The sequence below is a fragment of the Pseudochaenichthys georgianus genome, chromosome 5, assembly GCF_902827115.2.
Source record: "Pseudochaenichthys georgianus chromosome 5, fPseGeo1.2, whole genome shotgun sequence".
Lineage (NCBI taxonomy): Eukaryota > Metazoa > Chordata > Actinopteri > Perciformes > Channichthyidae > Pseudochaenichthys > Pseudochaenichthys georgianus.
This window is the reverse complement of record NC_047507.1, coordinates 39,441,821-39,468,691: the sequence shown is the minus strand read 5'-3', so window position 1 is coordinate 39,468,691 and position 26,871 is coordinate 39,441,821. Positions and strand designations below refer to the sequence as shown.

Below are 26,871 nucleotides of genomic sequence, written 5' to 3'. Positions count from 1 at the left end.
TAAGTCAAGTTCCTTTAACCAGCTGCGTGCGTCCAGTCCATAAGTCAAGTTCCTTTAACCAGCTGCGTACGTCCAGTCCATAAGTCAAGTTCCTTTAACCAGCTGCGTACGTCCAGTCCATAAGTCAAGTTCCTTTAACCAGCTGTGTACGTCCAGTCCATAAGTCAAGTTCCTTTAACCAGCTGTGTACGTCCAGTCCATAAGTCAAGTTCCTTTAACCAGCTGCGTACGTCCAGTCCATAAGTCAAGTTCCTTTAACCAGCTGTGTACGTCCAGTCCATAAGTCAAGTTCCTTTAACCAGCTGTGTACGTCCAGTCCATAAGTCAAGTTCCTTTAACCAGCTGCGTACGTCCAGTCCATAAGTCAAGTTCATTTAACCAGCTGCGTACGTCCAGTCCATAAGTCAAGTTCCTTTAACCAGCTGTGTACGTCCAGTCCATAAGTCAAGTTCCTTTAACCAGCTGTGTACATCCAGTCCATAAGTCAAGTTCCTTTAACCAGCTGTGTACGTCCAGTCCATAAGTCAAGTTCCTTTAACCAGCTGTGTACGTCCAGTCCATAAGTCAAGTTCCTTTAACCAGCTGCGTGCGTCCAGTCCATAAGTCAAGTTCCTTTAACCAGCTGCGTACGTCCAGTCCATAAGTCAAGTTCATTTAACCAGCTGCGTACGTCCAGTCCATAAGTCAAGTTCCTTTAACCAGCTGTGTACGTCCAGTCCATAAGTCAAGTTCCTTTAACTAGCTGCGTACGTCCAGTCCATAAGTCAAGTTCATTTAACCAGCTGCGTACGTCCAGTCCATAAGTCAAGTTCCTTTAACCAGCTGTGTACGTCCAGTCCATAAGTCAAGTTCCTTTAACCAGCTGTGTACATCCAGTCCATAAGTCAAGTTCCTTTAACCAGCTGTGTACGTCCAGTCCATAAGTCAAGTTCCTTTAACCAGCTGCGTACGTCCAGTCCATAAGTCAAGTTCCTTTAACCAGCTGCGTACGTCCAGTCCATAAGTCAAGTTCCTTTAACCAGCTGTGTACGTCCAGTCCATAAGTCAAGTTCCTTTAACCAGCTGTGTACGTCCAGTCCATAAGTCAAGTTCCTTTAACCAGCTGTGTACGTCCAGTCCATAAGTCAAGTTCCTTTAACCAGCTGTGTACGTCCAGTCCATAAGTCAAGTTCCTTGAATGTGACATCAAAGAGTAAACGCTAGTTCAGTGTGACTTAGCTCTCTGTCTGCAGCTGCTAGTCCATTCATCGATCATTGGATCAACATGAGACGTGTGGACACAGAGATGCATGTCGAGCTGCAGAGTGTATGGACAGACTGAAGTATGGACAGACTGAAGTATTGACAGACTGAAGTATGGACAGACTGAAGTATTGACAGACTGAAGTATGGACAGACTGAAGTATTGACAGACTGAAGTATGGACAGACTGAAGTATTGACAGACTAAAGTATTGACAGACTGAAGTATTGCCAGACTGAAGTATTGACAGACTGAAGTATTGACAGACTAAAGTATTGACAGACTGAAGTATTGACAGACTGAAGTATTGACAGACTGAAGTATGGACAGACTGAAGTATTGACAGACTGAAGTATGGACAGACTGAAGTATGGACAGACTGAAGTATGGACAGACTGAAGTATGGACAGACTGATGTATTGACAGACTGAAGTATTGACAGACTGAAGTATTGACAGACTGAAGTATTGACAGACTAAAGTATTGACAGACTGAAGTATTGACAGACTAATGTATTGACAGACTGAAGTATGGACAGACTGAAGTATTGACAGACTGAAGTATTGACAGACTGAAGTATGGACAGACTGAAGTATGGACAGACTGAAGTATTGACAGACTAAAGTATTGACAGACTGAAGTATTGACAGACTGAAGTATTGACAGACTAAAGTATTGACAGACTAATGTATTGACAGACTGAAGTATGGACAGACTGAAGTATTGACAGACTGAAGTATTGACAGACTGAAGTATGGACAGACTGAAGTATTGACAGACTGAAGTATTGACAGACTGAAGTATTGACAGACTGAAGTATGGACAGACTGAAGTATTGACAGACTGAAGTATTGACAGACTGAAGTATTGACAGACTGAAGTATGGACAGACTGAAGTATGGACAGACTGAAGTATTGACAGACTGAAGTATTGACAGACTGAAGTATGGACAGACTGAAGTATTGACAGACTAAAGTATTGACAGACTGAAGTATTGCCAGACTGAAGTATTGACAGACTGAAGTATTGACAGACTGAAGTATTGACAGACTGAAGTATTGACAGACTGAAGTATGGACAGACTGAAGTATGGACAGACTGAAGTATGGACAGACTGATGTATTGACAGACTGAAGTATTGCCAGACTGAAGTATTGACAGACTGAAGTATTGACAGACTGAAGTATGGACAGACTGAAGTATTGACAGACTGAAGTATGGACAGACTGAAGTATGGACAGACTGAAGTATGGACAGACTGATGTATTGACAGACTGAAGTATTGACAGACTGAAGTATTGACAGACTGAAGTATTGACAGACTGAAGTATGGACAGACTGAAGTATTGACAGACTAAAGTATTGACAGACTGAAGTATTGACAGACTGAAGTATTGACAACAATGTCATATGTTATGTAAGATATGGCAGGAATGCTGCTCTTCCCAGATGATGTTCATGTCAAACTGTCTCTATTTGGGTTTTGGATCTAAAAGAGACGTTCAAGAAGTTTCATTGATAGAAGCTGAAATGCACATTTCTCCTGATTTTCTTTAATGGAACAAATAATCTGCAGTTTAGGAGCATCTAATGCAACCCTAAAGACAATGTCACAGACTTTAGTAAAAGCATGTATCTGTTTATAAATATGAATGTGTACTTTTGTAAAGATAGTAGTATACATTCTTGTGACAGATTTAGATTTCTTTGCAGCAGGCTGCAACTGCTAATGATGACTGTTATGTATATCACATTGGATCATAGCCATTACACACACACACACACACACACACACACACACACACACACACACACACACACACACACACACACACACACACACACACACACACACACACACACACACACACACACACACACACACACACACACACACACACACACACACACACACACACACACACACACACACACACTGCTCCTCTGTGTACGAGCTGACCTGAAGAGCATTCTGTCTGAAACATATGAAAATCAAACCTCATTATCAGCTGCTTGTCTGGCTCTGTGTGTGTTTGTGCGTGTGTGTGTGTGTGTGTGTGTGTGTGTGTGTGTGTGCGTGCGTGCGTGCGTGTGTGGGATACTCATTAGAATTCTAGCCAGAAGGAGCCAGACGACCCCGCACACACATGCACGCATGCACACACGCACACATACACACCCATAGACCTTCGTACGCAAACACACACTGTTCATTAGAATGTGAAAGAGAGGGAAGTCAGACAGACGCAGAGGACTGTGTGTGTGTGTGTGTGTGTGTGTGTGTGTGTGTGTGTGTGTGTGTGTGTGTGACAGACAGACAGACAGACACACACACACACACACACACACACACACACACACACACGCACAAACACACACAGAGCCAGACAAGCAGCTGATAATGAGGTTTGATTTTCATATGTTTCAGACAGAATGCTCTTCAGGTCAGCTCGTACACAGAGGAGCAGTGTGTGTGTCTGTCTGTCTGTCTGTCTGTCTGTCTGTCTGTGCGTGCGTGCGTGCGTGCGTGCGTGTGTGTGTGTGTGTGTGTGTGTGGCCTAGCATTACTATACTTGTGGGGACCTAAATCTGTTTACACAGTCACGTGTGGGGACTCGCCTCCCTTATGGGGACAATATGGAGGTCCCCATAAGGGGAATCATTAATTTTAGGGTGAAGACTTAGTTAGGTTTAGGGTTAGGGTTAGGCATGTGTTGGTTATGGTTAAGGTGAGGATAAGTCTCCAGGAAATGCATGTAAGTCAATGTAATGTCCCCTGAAGTGATGTATACATGGTGTGTGTGTGTGTGTGTGTGTGTGTGTGTGTGTGTGTGTGTGTGTGTGTGTGTGTGTGTGTGTGTGTGTGTGTGTGTGTGTGTGTGTGTGCCAGCTGGCAAGTCCTACCCACGAGGTGTGGGAGGTTGTTGGACACACTGCGAGACGCGATTGTGTTTCTGATGGTGCCAAGAATCCGTCAGTGCAGATGTGAAGGGAGATTCTTTTTGCAAGAAACGAGTTGGCTTTAAGGCCCCGGCCGCACGAGGACGAAAACGGTCGTTTGCATTACTGTTTAGTGTCATATAGACCGTTCGGCCACACGAGGACGACCGAATACGGCACTAAACGACTGCGGAAACGATAACAGGTCCCAAGGTGGATAGAACGGCATACGCAGCGCTCTGGGGGGTCCAACGGCTCCGTGTGTACGCCCTATACGATCATTTTCTGATAATGATGAGGCAATAGCCCGCCTCTCCCCACCTCTGCTGCTCACCCCCGCGTCAAAGTAAACTGCACCCTGAATTCAGATTATTTATCTTTCTCTCGATATGGATCTAAACGCGAGTGAAGTCTAATCTGACAGGACGGAGACACCTCTCAAACTACTTAAACTAGTTATACATATGTTTATTTTTACTGTCGGCCGGGTCACTCATTCCTGGATCAGCTGCTGCATGAGACAGACACTGGCGCTGTCTGAAGAGAGGGAGGAAACAGAGAGGCTCCGTGTATTTTATTATTATATTATATAGAGTCGTTATTCATTTGTTTTAAAGCTCAATAAATAACAAAGAAGACCTTTGACCGGCACTTTTATAATTTTGTCAGAAGATTTAAACTTTAATACACGTTGACTGGCGAAAAACTCTGCCCGGTTCTCTCGGCCCCCACCGCGGAGAATAAACAGAAGGGCAACCATGACAACCATGCTTCTTCGCTGCTTTTGTGGAGGAAGTTACAGCGCCACGTACAGGCTTCAGCATATGTACTGCAGCTTCTCCAGCGGTTGGAGCTAAACGGAGCGGTCTCGTGTGGGCAGACACTATCCGGATAACTATTGCGTGTGGACGGAAGCTTGTTTGCGTTTGCGTTAATCCTATGCGTTTAGCCGTTTTCGTCCTCGTGTGGCCGGGGCCTAAGTTAACTTCCTGCAACAAGACTCTATTCTACCCTGTGTTAAAGTTACACTTTGAGAAGTTCCTCAAACTTTCTAAATGAGATACTTTATGATCTAAAACATTAGGCGCTTGCACACCGCAGTACTTTTCCTACAAAGGTTCATAAGAACTCTTTTTTTTTATCCAACAGGCGGTCCGAAACACAAAGATGTTTTGCTGTGAATGAGCTTAAGCTAGATGTTTTCAGATGTATTCATTTAGAATTAAAAGCTCTGTTGTTCGGCTTTAATTCACCAAATGAGTGTAGAAAATAGACAGAGAAGGCGCGGAAAAGTTATATTTTTAGAAATAGTAAGTTGATCTTGGCCACAACTCAAGAAATGTGAAGAATAAGTGTTCAATTTGGCTGTCATGTTATAATTTCAAGGTATATGACATGAGGAAAAGTTAAAGCATACCACAACCAACAGCATTATTGTGATAACATTTCATTTTGATGTGTACTTTTATGGTCTTTGTGTCCTGAGCACATCAAATACAATGTTTGTGTTTCTAGCCTGCTGCTCTGTCTAGACGCAACCCTCTGTATGTGTGTGTGTGTGTGTGTGTGTGTGTGTGTGTGTGTGTGTGTGTGTGTGTGTGTGTGTGTGTGTGTGTGTGTGTGTGTGTGTGTGTGTGTGTGTGTGTGTGTGTGTGTGTGTGTGTGTGTCAGTCAGAGAGTGGGGGTTGTTGTCACTGAGATGGAGCTCGGTTGGTGTCTCGCTGGGTGTTTATAATAACCCTGGTGTATTGTGTCTGTGTGTTGGAATAGTTGAATGTATAATGATCATTTTTAGTAATATAAACAAGGAGGCGGGTCAGAGTGTATGTGTGTGTGTGTGTGTGTGTGTGTGTGTGTGTGTGTGTGTGTGTGTGTGTGTGTGTGTGTGTGTTGTGTGTGTGTGTGTGTGTGTGTGTGTGTGTGTGTGTGTGTGTGTGTGCGTGTGGATGCAAATGCTGTGGTCCCAGCTGTTTCCTATGGGCCAGAGGGCAAAGAGAGGCAGACACCGTCCTGACTTCAAGTCTCCCTCTCTCCCTCTGTGTGTGTGTGTGTGTGTGTGTGTGTGTGTGTGTGTGTGTGTGTGTGTGTGTGTGTGTGTGTGTGTGTGTGTGTGTGTGTGTGTGTGTGTGTGTGTGTGTGTGTGTGTGTGTGTGTGTGTGGGGGGTCAAGCCCATGGTCATGAAGGTCTATGTCATCTGTGTGTGTGTGTGTGTGTGTGTGTGTGTGTGTGTGTGTGTGTGTGTGTGTGTGTGTGTGTGTGTGTGTGTGTGTGTGGTGGGGGGGGTGTGAGTGTATGTGTGTGTGACTCAAGGGTCTTTTGTCTAGACTGGGTCTCGCCGCCAGAAGCAGACCAGCTGACTGAGTGATGTCTCGTGATGTAAGATGCATTTATGAGATATACATATGTTTGATATGTATGTCACTGTGTCTGGAACGTGTCAACATAAGACTCCAGATCATCTGCACATTCAGCTCAAATATATCATATATTTTCTGCAACAGTTTATAATAAAGATAATAATGTAGTTGGAAAGAGATATAAGGATATTTGTCTATAATTACACACTCATAATTTGTATCATTGCAAAATTCTAATTATTAGCTTTTTCCACACAACAGACTTCTAGAGGCCACAGAAGGAGTTATAGTTGTTGAAAAATGCATGAATACATGCTTATAAATATCAAATGTTATACTTTTTAAATCATACATGTAGTACACAAAATGAGGTCTTGATCTGCCAGTTGCTACTGGCAGTAATGAGACTTGAAATGGACAATCTTCTAATCATCTATACACACACCTCCATATAGCTGCACTCTATGAAATAAGAGTGAACAAATCAATGCAATCAATAAATGTAATGAGGTTCAAACACTCGGGTCACATTTGAGTAACTGTATGAAAACACAACACCATTGAAATAAGCGCTATTGAAGAATTGACGAATAAAGTATAGCTAAATATTACTTACAAATACACACACCAAAACCAACCCCCGACCCTTCACCCTCCCCCTCTGCTGCCTTCTCCTGACCTGACCTCTGACCTTTGCCCCCCCAGATCCCCCCCCCCAACACCTTCACCGCAGATGCACAGCAACATTGGTTTCATATGCAAAAAAATCCCCCGTCAACACAACAAGCATCTACATACATATATCTGAATATCTGGATCTAACAGCCATGACGTGCTCTCCCCTGCACACGGCAGAAGGGAATTGTTTCTCATTTCTTGGCAAACGGGATGTCTTCATCTGGCTGGCAAATAAATGAATTAACATAAAATAAATATATATTTGAAGGCAACGTTTTCTTCCAACATCCTCTAAAAGCACCCTGCTTCTTTCCCATTAAACCAGCTAATTAAAAAGGAACAACAGATGGTCCTTAAAGCCGCTAAAGAGCTTTACCAACAGCACAATCACTTGAAAGTGCACTCTTTGCACTTTGCAAACAGCTTCATTTGGTTCAAGGTAAACTACTTCAATATCTAACGTTTTTGTCTTTTCAAGCACCGTTCATCCAGCTTCTTCTAAACGACAAAAACAACGTCCTACAAAACTGCAGCACCGCATTCTGGATTCAACTAATGGAAGCCATTTTGGTTAAAACGCCAAATGGCAGACGACTGTTGCTCAGACTAGATCCTGGTTTCTTTTTTTAACATCACAGTCATTCACTGCAAAGATACTTAGGCCCAAGGCAGGTATAATTAAGACTTTGTCAAAATAGTTCATCTATTAATTTAATAAGATATCAAACAGTTGATCATTTTATGTCAGTTCAAGCTGATGATACGAAGAACATCATATATAATTACATTTTTCACCAAAAGCGTTTGATATTGCGAAAGACAATTTGGGTTTGACGTGTATGCTTTCAAAGAATATTAACATAGTGACATTTAAATCCAAATTACTGATAAATATTTAAATAATCTGAAACATATTGTATGAGGACAATACTCTGGCGCTGATCTTGTATAAGATATGTCAATTCTCGCGAGAACATGGCGCCCGTATAAAAGATGGCGCCGCGGACGTAAACAACAACGGGACGTCACAGCTCTGTAAAAACAAAGCTGTCTATGCCGTCTGAGGGTCTCTTTGACAGGGTTTCCAATTTTTTGTAGTTATTTATACCGTTTTTGACAAACTGAAATATCGTATTCTGGCATCACTTTAACAGCGCCCCCTGTTTCCCTGTTAGAAAAAAGCCTGAAGAAGCAAGAAAAGTCTGGTAAATTCAGAGAAATTGCATCAATGTACTGTCATGCAGCCTCTACAACCACACACAAACCTACATCGAAGACAATATCCGGTCTCACATCACAATATCAAACCCTAACATCACTAAATTGCCTAACTTTAGATTAAACCCCTGTAAGACTTTTAAAAAAGACCTATTTTTTTCAACAGTCGTCCTTACATTTACGATCTATTCCACATTAGCAGGTGCAATAAGCTCTCACGGAGTAGACTAGTTAACAAAAGCCAAAACACTTTTTCCTTTCAATGTAATCAGATGTTAATGTGAACATTTAGAAAGTAGACAATCCTACGCCAAGTTCCGCTGTGCCAGACTCATTCACGAGAACACAAGACGCAGTTGTTGTGAGCTACGTAAACAGACTACAATCAAAGTATTTAGAAGACCAGACAGCACTGCAGGGATTTTTTTCTGCAATTAATGAAAAAACAAGAACCGATCTTTTCCACATTGTCGCATGACACTCTATGCAGACAGTCATTGGCTTTATTTATAGCGGAGACAGTCTTTGTATGGATTTATTCACACTGCGAGACAGACACATAGGCCCGGATCCCACTTCAGACTAATTAATGGGACAATATGGGTCCAAGGGCCTCAGCTGAGCACTGTCTTGTATGCAGATGATATGCACACACACACACACACACACACACACACACACACACACACACACACACACACACACACACACACACACACACACACACACACACACACACACACACACACACACACACACACACACACACACACACACACACACACACACAACCCCCAGAGTGAAGATGACCTTGACCCTTAGATGCACAGCACGGTGCATGCATCTACATATATGCATATGTCACCATGATGACTTTTTTCCCCGTGTTTTTTGTGTGTCTAGACCGAGAAACAATGAACAGCTGAGAGGATGAATGAAGGAATAAAAGACGGGAGGAAGGGAGGAAGGAAGCAAGGAAGAAATGAGATCAGGAAAGAGCTTTTAACAAAGCAGACTAATAGACGTAGGGGTGATTTGAATGACATCTTCAGGAATATGTTTCTAAGGAATCTGGTGCTTCTACCAAGTTGCCATGGTGGGCAGTTCATAATGCTACAATCCCAAAGAGCCTTTCACTTTTGTGATGGGATGCTTTTTAAAGAAAATCGTTTTTTATAAACACATGCTCACACCAATGACTTTTTATTACATTTTTTAAAAGTTACCATGTGTAGTGATGAGTAAACGGGGAGAATTGCACGCACACATCAAATAGCAACGTTTGTTTTCCTTTGGCAGACAAAGACGTTTGCATCGCAAGGGTTCCCTCGACTAAAGCGAATTTTCGATTTCCTGTTGGAATTGAGCAGAAAATAAGATCTGTGACACACAAATGTTTTTGATACTTTCACGCTACCGTATGTTCAGAAACATAATGTCAACATATTAAGACCACTGTTATAGTGATTGAAGCATCAAATCAATGTCACGGCCACATGACTTAACACCACCGCTAAGCTAAAGGTGGCTAATGTTTGGCGTGATGATATTTAGTAGTCTCATATATCCATTTGTTAGCAACAGCGTTTTTTATGACACCTAGAACATTTCTGACATTCACCAGCGGAGAGTTCACTGACAGATTTTATGTCGTAGAACAAAACTTGAAAATCTAGAATTGTTTGTATTATGTTAAGAAAATGTTAGAAACAAGGGAAACAAAAGTGGAATAATAATGAGAAAAGAAGAACAGTCAACCACTGGATAAGGACATTCAACTGGAAATGCTACTATCGACGTGCTGAGACAGTGTCTGCACTGGGCCGCTCCCAGTGTCATGTGCTATAACAACTGGCAAACAAAGCGAGGCAGCTGAGTTGACTTATGGTGGATAAATCATTTCTTCCAAGACAAATTACTGTCTGTTTATCCTACACGAGGATTAAAGAGATTCTGGTTCTGGGACGATGCCAGCTGTCAATCCAATCAAAGAACAAAACACTTAAAACACAAATGGTTTGATGGACTCAGGCTTCTGTAAACACACAGAATACCTAACACACCGCCTTTTCTTTAACAGCAGGCATGTAGAGCAACGTTTTAATATCATTTAACAAACCTTCCCTCAACTGAATATCACAACACTATACACAGCCCCACAGACAGGAATAGACAAACGCAGACTAACACATGTGCTCACACACACACACACACACACACACACACACACACACACACACACACACACACACACACACACACACACACACACACACACACACACACACACACACACACACACACACACACACACACACACACACACACACACACACACACACACACACACACACACACACACACACACACACACTAGGGCTGCTCGGTTATAGCAAAAATCATAATCTCGATTATTATCACAATTATTAAAAACGATTATCCATTTACTTTGAAAACATCAATTTATTGGATAGAAATGTGAACAGTAAGTTTTTAACAGTTGATTACCCTGAACTTTAGTATAATTCAACTGAAAAAACAATTAAAAAATAAAATAATAAATTAAAAAATTAAAAGAATATCGTTTTATTTTGATTACGTTGTTTTCGTAATCGTTGCAAGCCATAATCGTAATAGCGATTCAAATACGATTAATTGAGCAGCCCTAACACACACACACACACACACACACACACACACACACACACACACACACACACACACACACACACACACACACACACACACACACACACACACACACACACACACACACACACACACATACACACACACACACACACACACACACACACACACACACACACACACACACACACACACAGCCAGACACACACACACAGCCACACACACAGCCAGACAGAGAGGTTTACATAATAAGTCTAGGAGGCCTGCCAGAACAGACTCAATCATTTAATTTCCATGATTCACTGAGTGAGAGAGAAAAGGCGACGGAACAAGAGAAAGACAAGAGGAAAGAAAGGAAGAAAGAAAGAAAGAAAGAAAGAAAGAAAAGCAATCACTGAGAACTAAAATACAGAGAGCAGAAACACAAACGCCGCCCAGTAACTGTTGGCCATGTCTGAGAAATATGTCAGAACTGAACCTTTTTGTTTTTGGAGCACTCAGCTTCCACATGGATTTGTTGAAACATCTCTCTATTAACCCCAGTGGTGGAATGTACTGACAACTCAAATATACTTTAGAAGTACTTTTCTTAAGTGTTTCCATACTTTATACATCTACACATCTTCATATTTTGGAAGTGAATATTGTACCAATAGATTTAGATTTATTATTATAGGTTAATACTCAGGGGTGCACATAACTTGTTTGCCCTGGTTCTCAAAGGAGCACCTGGAGATGTTGCTTGGTGCTCATCCTTAAAATGAAATAAACCGTAACTTTTGAGGGGTCTTGACTTTATTTGCCAGACACACGGCACTGAACACACATGTGAACACAGCACACACATGCAGAGGTGAACACAGAACACACATGCAGAGGTGAACACAGCACACACATGCAGAGGTGAACACAGAACACACATGCAGAGGTGAACACAGAACACACATGCAGAGGTGAACACAGCACACACATGCAGAGGTGAACACAGGACACACATGCAGAGGTGAACACAGAACACACATGCAGAGGTGAACACAGAACACACATGCAGAGGTGAACACAGGACACACATGCAGAGGTGATCACAGAACACACACGCAGAGGTGAACACAGGACACACATGCAGAGGTGATCACAGAACACACACGCAGAGGTGAACACAGGACACACATGCAGAGGTGAACACAGGACACACATGCAGAGGTGAACACAGGACACACATGCAGAGGTGAACACAGAACACACATGCAGAGGTGAACACAGAACACACATGCAGAGGTGATCACAGAACACACATGCAGAGGTGATCACAGAACACACATGCAGAGGTGAACACAGAACACACATGCAGAGGTGATCACAGAACACACATGCAGAGGTGATCACAGAACACACATGCAGAGGTGAACACAGAACACACACATGCAGAGGTGAACACAAGACAACATTAGCACGACCAGTAATCCTACAAGCTGTCATCACTACCCTCCTGACTGTTCTCCTCACTGTCTTCCTCTCTGTCAGACATGGTAGCTGATGATGTAGGCCTACTACTTTCTCTCTGGTAGAGTCTGCGATTAGCTGCTTGCATCCACAAGTCAACAGCTGGGTTTGGGTCCAAAGTCTCTGTGGTCATCTTAGACAAGTGGATGTGCATCAGGGATGAGAGGCGAGAGTCTGACAGGCAGGATCTGAACTTGCTTTTGATTATATTAAGATGTGAAAATCCCCTCTCACATGAAGCACTGCTCACGGGAAGTGTCAGGGACAACAGCAGGACGTTCTGAATGTTGGAGTATCTTTCTGGATTGCTTGTCTTCACTATGTTGACCAAGTCATACACAGAGAACGCTGCCAAACGTTTTCCTGCTTGCTTTAAAAGCATCCATTCTCTTACAGCGGAGTCTCTGTGGATAGACAGGATGGCTTCATATTTCTGAAGAATGCCACTAAGTGTTGTGTTGCCAAAACTGTGGAGATCTTTTTTTTCTTCAGGCCAAGTTGAAGGATCAAACATTAAAAATGGATCACATGACTTGAGGGATTCATATCTGCTATCAAACTCCTGAATTAGACCTCTCAATACATCGACCTTGTCCCTGTCAGAATCAGCATCTGAAACACTCTCTTTCCTGTACTTGCCTTCGCTGTCAAGCAGAAGTGTCAGCTGTCCGATAGCTACCACGAGCTCATCCTTGCATTCACCAATAGTCAAATGATCTTGCTGGAACTTGAGGGAGGTGAACTGTACAATGTTTCCAGTAGGGATGCTCCGATCGATCGGTCACCGATGCAGTGCAGTTACTGCACTGTAACTTTTATCCATGTACTTTTTCTTTTAATGTTTAATTGAACTATTCATATTTTAGACTGCACTGTAACTTTTTTCCATGTATTTTTCCTTTTAATGTTTATTTTATTAGCTTTTCTTTTTTTATGCTTAATGTCTTTCATTTTTTGTAAAGCACTTTGAATTGCCTTGCGTTGAAAAGTGCTATATAAATAAACTTGCCTTGCCTTGCCTTACCTCTGGAACTAGCTAAACTAGTTATACATATATTTATTCTTCACTGTCGGGTCACTCATTATTGGATCAGTGAGCTGCATGAGATACTGACGATCGGCCCCGAAATTGGCGATCGGAGCATCCCTAGTTTCCAGTGTCAAGCATGTTGCCTAGGAAACACTTAAAACGCTCTGTGCAGACATGTTTTAGGTCACTGTCATCACTTGTAGCCACTTGAGATTGAATGGCCTCCATATTTTCAAAAGAGTCTCTTGTCTCCATGCACACCATCTAATGTTGTGAAACGTTCCTAGTTTTACAAAGGCAATGCCATCCTCATCACATATCATCTTAAGTTGTTCTGTTCTTTTGGCGCCCCCTTTCTGCAAATAAAAGCGTAGCCGCTTGACAACGCAGCTATTAAATGTCTCACGGTATGAAACCATGCCATCAGCTGACTTGGCACAGTTCTCGAGGGTGTGGGCGGTACACAGAATATGCACAAGGGAATCCCCAATCGCCACCAGTTTACGAAGTTTGGGGACGACCCCGTTGTAAACTCCGACGTTCACTGCAGCTCCGTCTGTGCATACAGAAACCAACTTCGTCTTCTACTCATCTCCTAAGCCACAAGCATGGAAGAGTTGCTCCAGCCCGTCTGCTATGTCCTGTGCTGTTCGTTCCACACCCAAATTAATGAACCCAAGGAAACCTGAGCTAAACTCTCCCTTGCTACCCACTGACACAATGTACACCATTTCCTGCTCCACTTTTGTTATGTCTTCTGATCCATCAAAAAGCACACCCCAATTCAGCTGCCTTCAATTTTTCATACAACTCTGAACTGATTGCCTGTGCGATGGTCTCCATGATGCGGGATCCCCCTTCTCTCGAATGATAAGCAGTCCCAACATTAACTTTAAGCCTCTTAAGAAGCGCAATGTCCTCCTCATATGAACGCATAGGACGTGCACGTTTGGCTTTGTGAAAGGCCAACAGAAACATATTACTGAGAGCTTGGTGCTGTTCTTCATTGAGTCTTCCTGCCACCTGTCGAGGGGACGATTGGGGTTCTTATCCTGGCTGCCCTTGTCAGCTATCTTCACATGCTCTTTGCTCTTCTCATGCTTTTCAAAAGCTGGATGACTAAAATCCGTACAACCTATATAAAAGGCGTTGCTTTTATCAGCAAGATTTGGATTTTCTCTGCATATTTTGCACCACATCTCAGTGCGCTCGTCATCGGTTTGGAGCCAGCCTACATCCTGTAGCCACTTCTCTGCGAATACACGTTTTTTTTTTGCGGGGGTGCGCATGCGCACCTGCGCACCAGTTATGTGCAGCCCTGGTTATAAGTATGTATCCCTACTTTTCCCAGATACAATATTATATACCCCTAAATGCATCAGTTATTATTATCTGAAATAGGTCCACACACACACACACACACACACACACACACACACACACACACACACACACACACACACACACACACACACAAAAACACAGACGATAACACCCCTTGTGTTATATATATATATATATATATATATATATATATATATATATGTTCCGTGAATAACTGTGCAATATGGCTGCTACATCTTCAGAACTGTTACAGGCTGTGTATTTTTGTATTTTGTAAATTGTGTAATTCTTTTTAAAAACATTTTTTTATCTTTAATATTTTGTTCTGTTTTTTATACTTCTTGTTAAACGTTAAGCTGTCTTTGGCTCTTTTTCTGCTGGAACACATGTACATTTCCCCTCTGTGGGACGAATAAAGGTATTCTGATTCTGAGGTCTAATTCCTACTTCTACTGGAAATATTCAGAATATAATGTAAGAGTCAAATGTATGAGCAATTGTTTTCAATTAAAGTTAATACGAGAGGCATTTCATTTAATATAATAATAATATAATATAATATATTGTCATATTTTACAAGTCTAGGTCAGAAGAAAACAATTAGCTCATATCACATTCCCCATGTCTTAGCATTTCTAAGACGGTTAGAAGGTAGATCTAAGACATTTTACGGCCTATATTTACCATCTATTTTGATGAATTCATTGAATGCCTATTGAGAATTTGAATGATCTGCAGGAACCCGGTGAGAGTATTTTTACATTGTAGTATTGCTTCTGTTTAAGACAGCTTATCCCTTGAATACTTATCGTTTTGGAATGATATTCAACACAATAATACAATTACAATTTTGTCCAAAAGAGCTGTAAACAAACAACACTTCCAAAGTGACACTATGTGCCAAATTGAGTATGTCTCTCCTTTGTCTTTAAGGTCACCCTGTTTAAGCGAAGCTACAGTGTTAGCACGGTTATGACCGTAATCTCAGTTAAATGGTGTAAAAGAGGCTTTTGGTACGGCTATTACAGTTGGAGCGATCAAAGACAAACTGCTGCACGCAGCTTGCCTCAGGATGTAGTTCTGCACCACAGCTGTGAAAAGTGGAACTGGATAGGTCTTGTTTTTTATCATGATTATTAAACATCCTCTGTGTCACATGGAGCAGCAGCTTCAACAGGATGTGGAGAGTGATGTTTTTGTAGAGTGACACATGACAATGACAGAATGACACATGACAATCTGATTTCGAAAGAAAGAGTGACTTTTCAAGCTAAAAATACAGTAAATATTGTTGACTCCTGGTGCTTTTGTACATACATAAAGTGAATGATATGGTCTTATGTGTCAAACTAAAATAGCTGTTTTCATTGGATGTGGTTCCAGTTAATGAAATACCTGCATTAACTAAATAATAAGTATTTCCTTTAGTACTTTTACCCGTACTTTTCCCGTTTAGTTCCGATAGTGCCTGGAATTTTGCGTTCACACCAAAAAAAGAACTTAGTTCCTGAGAACTTTTACCCCCATTGTTAGAGCCTGCTACTATCCTGGGGAGAAAAAGTACCAATTTCGATTGGCTGGGCGAATTGCAAACCACGCCCTGTAAAACTCTGAAAAGTTTTGTGAAGCAGCCATTGTATTTGCTGGCATTAGCATTATTAGCATTAGCCCCGCGCACCAACTCCGGGGACTTCCGGACGGGGACTTCGGGTGGCAGTATACACCGTGAAGTGGTTCTGCCAGTAAACCCAAAGCAGAAGAAGGAGCAGTGGCGTCAGCGGCTTCATTTGCGTAATCTTCCCTCAGGGAACTGATGGGGGTACTAAGTGCCGGCACTAAGTGCCGGCACTTAGTGCTGGGCACTAGGGGTGTAACGGTTCACAAACATTTTGGTTCGATACGTACCTCGGTTTTTAGGTCACGGTTCGGTACGTTTTCGGTACAGCAGAACAAATTATCACAAAACATAAAATATTTTTTGGTTTTTTTTAATTATTATTAAACTCTGAATAATGTATTCACTCAAATAAATACAAAATATAATAAAATAAACATTAAGGTGCAGCATTTCGATGAACTGAAATAATCTGTATTTGAACTTTACTGTACTAGTACCTAAGCAGCCAGCTTGACATTAGGACTTGCTTGTCATTGTATTTTCATGTTTTTTTAAAGAAAAATGTACTTGTCCACATTGCTTGCCGAAAGGGCAGATCTGCTGGCACTAGCAATGTCTCCTGCCGTGGAGAACACCCTCTCGCTCGGGACAGAGGTAGCAGATACAGCCAGGTAGCGCTTTGCTAACATGGCAACATAAGGATATTTGGCGTTTGTAATAGCTTTGGCTCGGTCTGAACTTGTTGCGAGTGGTGGAGGCTTAAATGCTAGTGGGAGTTGGGTTTGCACTTCAGTCTTTTGTCTTTTGGTACCGGTGATATTCACGTTCGGGTGATGCCTTTTCAAACGAGTGTGCAAGTTTGGTGTATTGTCAGCCGCGTAACCAATTTTTGTTGAAAAGTGCCGACAAACAGCTTTGGTTCGGTACACCTGTCTTTGTCATCCTTGAACGTAACTGCGAAACCAAAATGTTCCCAAACAGGAGACTTCAATGATGCTGGAGGATTTTCGAGCTCAACTTTATCTGCGTTCGCCATTTCGACAGTTCCTCAAATTACTGACTATATTTGAACGCATCCCTCTGACCAGCTCTCATAGTATGCCTCTCGTCCAATGAAATGACTTGCTCGCTCTATGACGCGATGAACCCAATGTGAGCAAATTACACTGGATGCTGCGACGCAGCACCTGAGATTACTTCCAAAAAGTTGTTCACGTTCTCAATTTTGTACGTTTTAACGTTATATTCGTTCGGTACACTTCGGTACACACCTGTACCGAACCGAAGGGCCCGTACCGAAATTATTCGGTACGTATACCGTTACACCCCTACTGGGAACTAAGTACGGCAAAGTACTTGGTGTGAAAGCGGCTCTTGTTCCCTTTTGTTAGCAATGTGCAGATCATTAGGTGACTTTGGCTGGTGTAACAGTCACTGTAATTAATTAACATTACTGCTTTGTGTCACCTGGCAGAAGGCCTCAGTGAGACTTGCCTGATGTCTGTCCAACATGCTCTCTGCAAACTGGTGTCTGAGCATGGACAGAGGAAATACAAAGCTCCAGTCCCTATATGTATTCAAATTTGAATATCTTGCTGTTTCTGTTTATTTCAGGTTGAACTTAACTTGATATAGGGTTTGAAATAGGGTTCAATGATTTCGGAAACAAATATTATTTCAATTTGTATGACTGATATTGCGATTGGGATATGATTCTGAAAGGTATTGAAAGGTATAATATATTGAAAGGAATTACAACTTTTTATCATAATTCTTATTATCATTGAAAATAATTTATTAAATGATCATGGTGTGACTTTTTGAGACTATCTGTAGCAAACAAATATGTTGTGTTTAGTATTTAGAAGGTGATAGGTTGGGACATATTTTTCAAAAGTTTTTTTTATTACATATTTAGCATTTCAGAACAACTGTGCTTCCTGTGATTTCAATTTTGCACAAATCCATATTGTGATTGTGATATAATTCCAAATTCAAAAACTACAAGTCAAGAACAAGTCAGGTCTGGGTTCAGTGTCCTGCTCATGGGTAGACGGGCTGCTGTGAGGATCAAACTTGTGACTTTACCACCACAGGAATGTGTGTTTGTCAGATCCAGATGCCCGGTCACAGCGTGTCCTTCCTGTGCCCGACGCCACAGTCCAGGAACACTCTGCCTCTACCCTCCAATTCCATAATCCAAATAAATACAGCTACCCTCCAGCTGAACTGCACACACACACACACACACACACACACACACACACACACACACACACACACACACACACACACACACCACACACACACACACACACACACACACACACACACACACACACACACACACACACACACACACACACACACACACACACACACACACACACACACACACACACACACACACACACACACACACCACGGTCCAACAACGTTTATTTTGGCCAACGAGAGAGAGTCTGTGAAGGTGTTGCTGTACAAATGTACAGGAAACAAGCTGCTGGTAGGAAATGATTCTTAAGAACTGATACAAGCGATGACTTCACCACACACACACACACACACACACCACACACACACACACACACACACACACACACACACACACACACACACACACACACACACACACACACACACACACACACACACACACACACACACACACACACACACACACACAGCCAGCCAGCCTGTGAGTAATGCTGATGTCATGTGCTTTGACTAGCAATGTCTGCCGCTCAGAACAGATGTTTTTGCATATGTGTGTGTGTGTGTGTGTGTGTGTGTGTGTGTGTGTGTGTGTGTGTGTGTGTGTGTGTGTGTGTGTGTGTGTGTGTGTGTGTGTGTGTGTGTGTGTGTGTGTGTGTGTTCATATATGTCAGAGGGTAACAGGTATATGTAACCCTGCAATTACAACTTCACAGATCCAGATGAGGGACGGTGTGCGGCAGAGACGGTAAATGATGGTTTGAGGTGAGTCAGGGTCTTTGTAGTGCCTTTACAAAAATGGGAAGTCTGAATTTATCTTAATTCAAGGACTTTGAAGCATTTAAAGGTAGAATATGTAACATTTTTCAAATTATAATGTCTGTTTATAGCTCTGTTTTTTACCCGGGTGAAGAATTTGAGTTATCGGACGCAGGGATCTTAAGTTACCAGAGAAACAAACTGAGCTAACGTTAGCGGTAGCTTGGTTAGCAGCCCACTTTGTCCACCAAACAGCATTAAAGAACTCTACGGATAATTCGGCTCCTGGTCAAAAACGTCCTGGACATAGAACAACTAAAGAATCCTAACAAGGCAACCAAACTGCATCTTTCTTTTGTTTAGATTAAAAGACACCCTAATTACAAAATCACATATGCCATATTATTGAATGTCTAAATTCTAGCTTTTAAGTTAAAGGGACAGCATGTTCATTTGAGGTGCCTGTCCACACTTAATAATGAAAACATAAAAGCTATTCATTTTAAGCTAAGAGATATATTAATAAAGCAGCTATATCCCTATAATGCTTTAGATTTCAGTTGTACATTTAACATCATAACAGATGTTTGAGACCAAAGCATAGCTGTTGTCCCAAGTTATGGACCTATTTTTAACAGGGAAAGCCTGCCTGTCTCTTTTCTCGCTACATCGTCCTTTGATCAGCACATCTGAAGTGTATAACGTGGATTATCCTGTGTCTTTCATCCTCCCTGCCACACTCCATTGCATACTGTCCAGCACAGCTCAAACACTTTACACATAATCTGGCTTCATAAACAGAGCCGATGCATCGTTCAAACGTAGCTTCTATCAACTCCTACACAATCTGCAACTCCCTAGGAATTCTCTTTTTGCCTATTTTGGTTTCTCTTTTGCTGACACCGTGTTCCTGTCTTCTAAAGTGTTGACATACTCTTCCCTCTGCAGTCCTCCCTCTCTCCTCCTTTGTTTTATCTGTTTCCCTCCCTTTGTCTTCCAGACTAAACATCATGTCTGCGTTCTGACTGAGGAACTGCGTCTGCATTCTGTATTTCTCTTGTGTTAAGTCAAGGTATTTCACTTTGATTGCTATGACTGCTCACATTCACTATCAAATTAAAAGGTGTGTTTATAATCCAAAAAAAGAATACGGCAACAGTTAGGAGAGTTCCCTCTCATGTTTTAACATGAAAGCATTTCCTGTTGAAAAAGAAATGGCTTTACTAGTACAGTAAAGTTCAAATACAGATTATTTCAGTTCATCGAAATGCTGCACCTTAATGTTTATTTTATTATATTTTGCATTTATTTGAGTGAATACATTATTCACAGTTTAATAATAATTAAAAAAAAATATGTTATGTTTTGTGATGGAGGCTTAAATGCTAGCGGGAGTTGGGTTTGCACTTCAGTCTTTTGCTACCGGTGATATTCACGTTCGGGTGATGCCTTTTCAAATGAGTGTGCAAGTTTGATGTATTGTCAGCCGCGTAACCAATGTTAGTTGAACAATGCCGACAAACAGCGTTGGTTCGGTCCACCTGTCTTTGTCCGTCATCCTTGAACGTAACTGCGAAACCAAAATGTTCCCAAACCGGAGACTTCAATGATGCTGGAGGATTTTCGAGCTCAACTTTATCTGCGTTCGCCATTTCGACAGTTCCTCAAATTACTGACTACATTTGAACGCATCCCTCTGACCAGCTCGTCCAATGAAATGACTTGCTCGCTCTATGACGCTTTGATCACAATGGGTGCAAATTACTCTGAATGCTGCGACGCAGCACCGGAGATTACTTCCAAGAAGTTGTTCACGTTCTCAATTTTTTACGTTTAACGTTATATGCGTTCGGTACACTTCGGTACACACGTGTACCGAACCGAAGGGCCCGTACCGAATAATTTCGGTACGGGTACGTGTACCGTTACACCCCTAGCACCCCTGTACCAGAGCCATATTATTACTATTATATGGCTCTGCCCTGTACTACAGCAAAAGTATTCTGCGTCGGGACTTCCTGCAACAACACCACGCCGTTATCAAAGATGTTCTATTGAGAAGACGATCACTACGTGACAAATGTTTTCAAAACCGTGGCTACTGAAATCAATCTTACTAACTGCTGTCTGTGCAATTTACTCCGCGCGAGTTGGCAGACTTTATTTTGCTTACTTTAACATAATAAGCCATTTCTTGGTATGGGTGTAGCCTACCCCAGCCATACCCTGGCGCTGCCACTGGTGGCACGTATGGGGCGGGCCATTCTGCACATGCGTTAAATGCGTTAAATATTTTAGAAGTGACATTTTGAAATAAAAATCTAATTCTGAGAAAAAGGAATTCTATGAAAAAATGCATATTTTGAAGAAAAAAAGGCAAATTCTGAGAAAAAAAGTCATATTTGAGATGCATTGTGGGACATGTAGTTTATGGGCAACGTGCTTCTGTAGCATGTAACCGTATAATAAACATATTATATTCTTTGTAAGCTCTTGTGGGGCCACATAAAATGAAGTCGCGGGCCGAATGTGGCCCCCGGGCCTTGAGTTTGACACCCCTGCTCTAAATAGATCTTATGTTGTTAAAACAGGCCGAGGAGTCATTGAGTCATGCTTCTTTTAAAAGTCAGAATACAAATAGTTCTGCACAAGGTTTGGTATTTTCAAGAGACAGGAAGTCATGTTATCATCTTAAAACTTTTTTTAAGTTGGCTATTTATTGATATTTATCAGACCATGGTGAGTCCAACCATGCACATGTTTCTTAGTCTTGATTTAAGCTGTGTAAACTAAACCCACATGAAGTCCTCTTGCTTTGTGAGCAAAAAGGCGTGCTTCTATTATGAATATTTTAAATGCAAGGCTTTTATTGGTCATACGAACATAGCTACAGTGTAGTTATGACGATGAACATCTTAGGTCACAGGCTCCTCCAACAGTGCAACAAAATAAAACAGAAAAAATAGTACAAGTAAATACAAAAAGAAAAATTGTAAAATTGTAAAAAAGTGCTGTAGTGCAATAAGAGTCTATATGCAAGTGATTGAATATGTAAGGGATAATGTGCAGGGAGGCGGTCATTATGGGGAAAAGAACACTCATGAGTCAGCCCTGCTCCTGACCTCAGCTGGACAAACACACAAACACACACACACACACACACACACACACACACACACACACACACACACACACACACACACACACACACACACACACACACACACACACACAGCTTTCATCTAGATGACCTTTCAGTGTTGTGACTGTACCAGCATGTGTGTTTCCCCAGTGGGAATAGCACTCCAAACCCGGGAAGTGCCTTGCAAAAAGCACACACAGTTACACACCAAAAAGCACACTCATATAACACATACACCAGGATTTCCCGGATGCGACCACACACATGCACGGGGACGCGCGCACATACGCACGCGCGCGGGCAGACGGCTAGACACCCGTCTGGCTTTGCTCGAATGACGAAGCGGCGACAAAACTTCCAACTCCCCCCTTTCCCACCGAACAAACACACCTTTTCCTCTGATATCCAGCTTTCCATGTCCTCAACTGTAACTTCCTGGTAGTTTAAATACACTTAACGTTGTATTTGTACCCTTAAAACCCAGCGGAAAAGCGGAGTATGTTCAAATGAAGCAAGCTGAGATCAGACACAACGCCAGCGGCTGCGAAACCCCAACCGAAAAATAACACTTTTTGTCAAACTAGGCTTTCAAAGTGAACAAAACAGATATAATAAACATGGATATGATATTAATGCGGCGACAAATGCTGTTTAAACAATCCGGCTGTAAGGAAAGAGATGGGAAGCTGGCAGGGTTGTCTCAAGTTCAAAATCAAGCCTTATTAAACGGGTTAAAGGTTCACTGAGGAGAAAACATTACGTAGCCTATTTTAAAGAGGCTAGCATGTGACCCAACATAATGTTTTTTGGGGCAATCTTATTGTAGAGACAGAATTTGAACGGGGAGAAACAGAGAGAATGACACAGAAAAAGGACCCGAACAAGACTCGAACCCCGGTCCTCCGCATGGGGACCGAGCCCCAGTTCATGGGCCGCCATGAACAGAAGTTTGTACACAAGCTGTACAACGTTAACACATACTGAGCTCACCTACAAGATTTAGTAGATTCAAAATGTAAGAGTGGACACATTTTGTGATGTTTCATGTCACTGAAACACAGCCCGACATCGCCTATGGCAAAAAGTGACACCCAAGAAACTAAATGAAGACAATTTGCTCCTTCTTTCTGTATTTGTGAGGAGCCCAAGTACAGAAACGAGTGTGTAGCTTGACAGTTTCGATTTACAGACATAGCTAAAGTGAATGAAAAACACAAGAAAAGTGAATGTAAGTTACTCACTGATTTCCATGCTCTGGAGGGAGGTGTAGCGCTTGCAGTTACATGTACAGGAGACATTGGCGGTGGCGTTTAAAACACCCATCAAGTTCATTTAAAGCCTCCTGAAGTCAACCATTAGGCTTTTTCTCCAGACAGGGGAAAAGGCTGGAGGAGAGGAGCCCAAAAAACAACACTACGCCAAACTCCCCCCCAAAAAATCCTCCCTTTTTTCTCTCCAGCCTCCTAGGGTCTCCTCTCCGTCGTCCTCCTCCTGTTTCGGTTCTCTCCTCCTCCTCGCTCCGGTTTCTCCTCCTCTTCCTCCGAAATGTCTCTGCCTATCTATCTGTCGGCCTACCGCAGAAGTGTCGGTACAGCCGGGTAGGCTACATGTAGTTTGAACGCAGCTAAGCTAAAACATGTCGCTGAAACTAGTTTAAATGTCCGGTTCCGTCCGTTAGAGATGTAATGGATCCGTGTTTTCAGCCGAGTGACCGGCGACTAAACTACTAACGGACGTCGGTCTGCTCCTCTCTTTCTCCCTCACCCCTTCCCTCTCTCTCTCTCTCTCTCTCTCTCTCTCTCTCTCTCTCTCTCTCTCTCTCTCTCTCTCTCTCTCTCTCCTCTCTCTCTCTGTCTGTCTCCAGGGATTTCTCAGTGTCACTCCCCCCCCTCCTCCCCCCTCCTCTCTGTCTGGGTCTGTCTCTCATTTCCAATTTCCACTTGCCTTTTTAGCAAACACAATCCCTTCAAAGCCGACAGAGAGGAGCAAACAGCAGATAGGCCTACAGACAAATAAAGTATTACTACAAGTCGATGAACAGACGAACAATACCACTTTAATCATCAAAGTAGGCCATTTTGTTGCTGTTTTCAGACACACAATTTAGTTTTATTCATGCATATCTTTTTGGCAAATCACAATTCTGCATAAAATAGAGTTGCAATTATTTTGTCGATAAGTCAATCAAAATGATCGCTGACCATTTAATAATTAAAGTATTTTGTTGCAAACATTTGGTTTACAGACTCTAAGATAACCTAATGATGTCCTTTATCTGAACATATTTGGGTTTTAGGCATACAGACATCACCTTGGGCTAGAAAATAAGAAAATAAAGATAAATAAAACATGAGGAACAATTACATTTTATATATTTTTTTTTATTTAAAAGATTTAAATTCAATCCAATGGCACTAAAGAAAGACAAACTCTATTTCTATTATTATGATGTAGCGTAATGTATCTGCAGCATCCCCCCCTCCTCTCTCTCTGTCTGTCTCTCATTTCCAATTTCCACATGCCTTTTTGGAAAATGAGAAGAGGAGGAACAGCAGATAAAGACAAATAAAGTATAACTTCAAGTCGACTAGTCAATTAATTAAGAAACACTTAAACTAACGCTTTAAACATTTAAGTATATGCTTTTTTTGGTGAAAAATGCAGTAAATGCTGTTTTTCAAACTCTATGATAGCCTATATTTTCTTAATGTGAATATCTTTGACAATCAATTTCAGTCAATTTAGTTTTATTTATACATATCTTTTGGGAAAATCTCATTCCTGCATAAGTAAAGTTACAATTATTTGGTTGATTAGTCAATCAAAATGAAGTGTTTTTTGTTGCAGAAATAGCAGAAAATGCTGTTTTCAGGCTCTCTGATGGCCTATAAAGATTTCCTTAATCCAAACATATTTGGGTTTTAAACATGACACATATGCATTTCTATCACATATTTTCTCAGAGGACCTTCCCACTCTGTACATTCAAGACCTTAAACTCCAAAATCCAATGGCATAAAAGAAAGAACAAAAACTGTAATCTTTTATGATGCCTTCCTCCTGACGTATCTGCAGCATTCCCTCCCCCCTCCTCCTCCTCCCCCCTCCTCTCTGTCTGGGTCTGTCTCTCATTTCCAATTTCCACATGCCATTTTAGCATTTCCACTTGTTTCTTTGAACATGTTCACTCTGCGAAGTCATACATGGAAGAGGATAAAATAACGGATGAATGAAAAATAAAGTAGAGTTACGATTATTAGTCGATGAATCAATCAAAAAGGACTTTCAACAGCAATTATTTGTGCAAAAATGGCTCTCTCAGATGGCATTTAAAGATCTCCTTTGGGTTTCGGACATAATAGACACCTTACACAAACACATTTTCTTATTTTATACATTTAAACTTCAACTTCAACATCCAGTAATGGCAACACACAATATTTACAGTTTTGCATTTATCCATTAAGAAAAAACAAGCTTTCAAATCTAATCATGATGCTGATAGCAAGCTCTCTCTCTCTCTCTCTCTCTCTCTCTCTCTCTCTCTCTCTCTCTCTCTCTCTCTCTCTCTCTCTCTCTCTCTCTGAATCATTCCCTCATTTCCAGTTTTAAGTTTTGTCTTTTTGGCAGATCACACCCATGACAATGCAAACAGAGTGAAAGAGACATCTGATAAAAACTACAAGGATTAGTCAACTCATTGATAAAGTCATTCAAAAATAATCGCCATTATTTCATATTCAAAGCTATTTTTGTGCAAAAATGGCAGCAGCAGCCATTGCATGAACTTGATGACATGTCAATTTTTCTGATTAAGCGTAATTCACTAATCTGTAGTCCTACAAAATGCAAGGTTTTGAACATAAAAAAGGCACTAGCAACTATTATCTACTTTTTGTATTGTGGACAATAGTCTACATCTGCTGAGAGCTCCTTAAAGCAACAGCAGATCGAACTGCAACGATAAGTCATCTAATCAATTAGCCAATCAAAAACAATAGCCAATTATTTCAAATCACCCAAGACCTTCAAATCAAAACATTCTCTTCTGCTAAATATCTTTGAGTTTTGGAAAGTTTGTGCCAAAGGACTGTTCTTGCAAGACCTTGAAAATGAACATCCTCCAATGACAAGATGACATGCCAACAGACGTTCAAAGTTTTGCATTTATCCAT

General features: G+C 41.6%; 1 protein-coding gene across 1 annotated transcript in view; it reads right to left on the bottom strand.

Annotated features, from left to right (window-relative positions):
* pmepa1 (prostate transmembrane protein, androgen induced 1) overlaps nucleotides 1–24,457 on the bottom strand; it is a 46,277-nt gene extending 21,820 nt beyond the window's left edge. Inside the window, exon 1 of the mRNA XM_034082699.1 lies at nucleotides 23,938–24,457. Coding sequence (XP_033938590.1) covers nucleotides 23,938–24,028 — 91 coding nt within the window. The 5' untranslated portion in view covers nucleotides 24,029–24,457. The remainder of the gene's footprint in view (nucleotides 1–23,937) is intronic.
* Nucleotides 24,458–26,871: the final 2,414 nt, after the last annotated feature.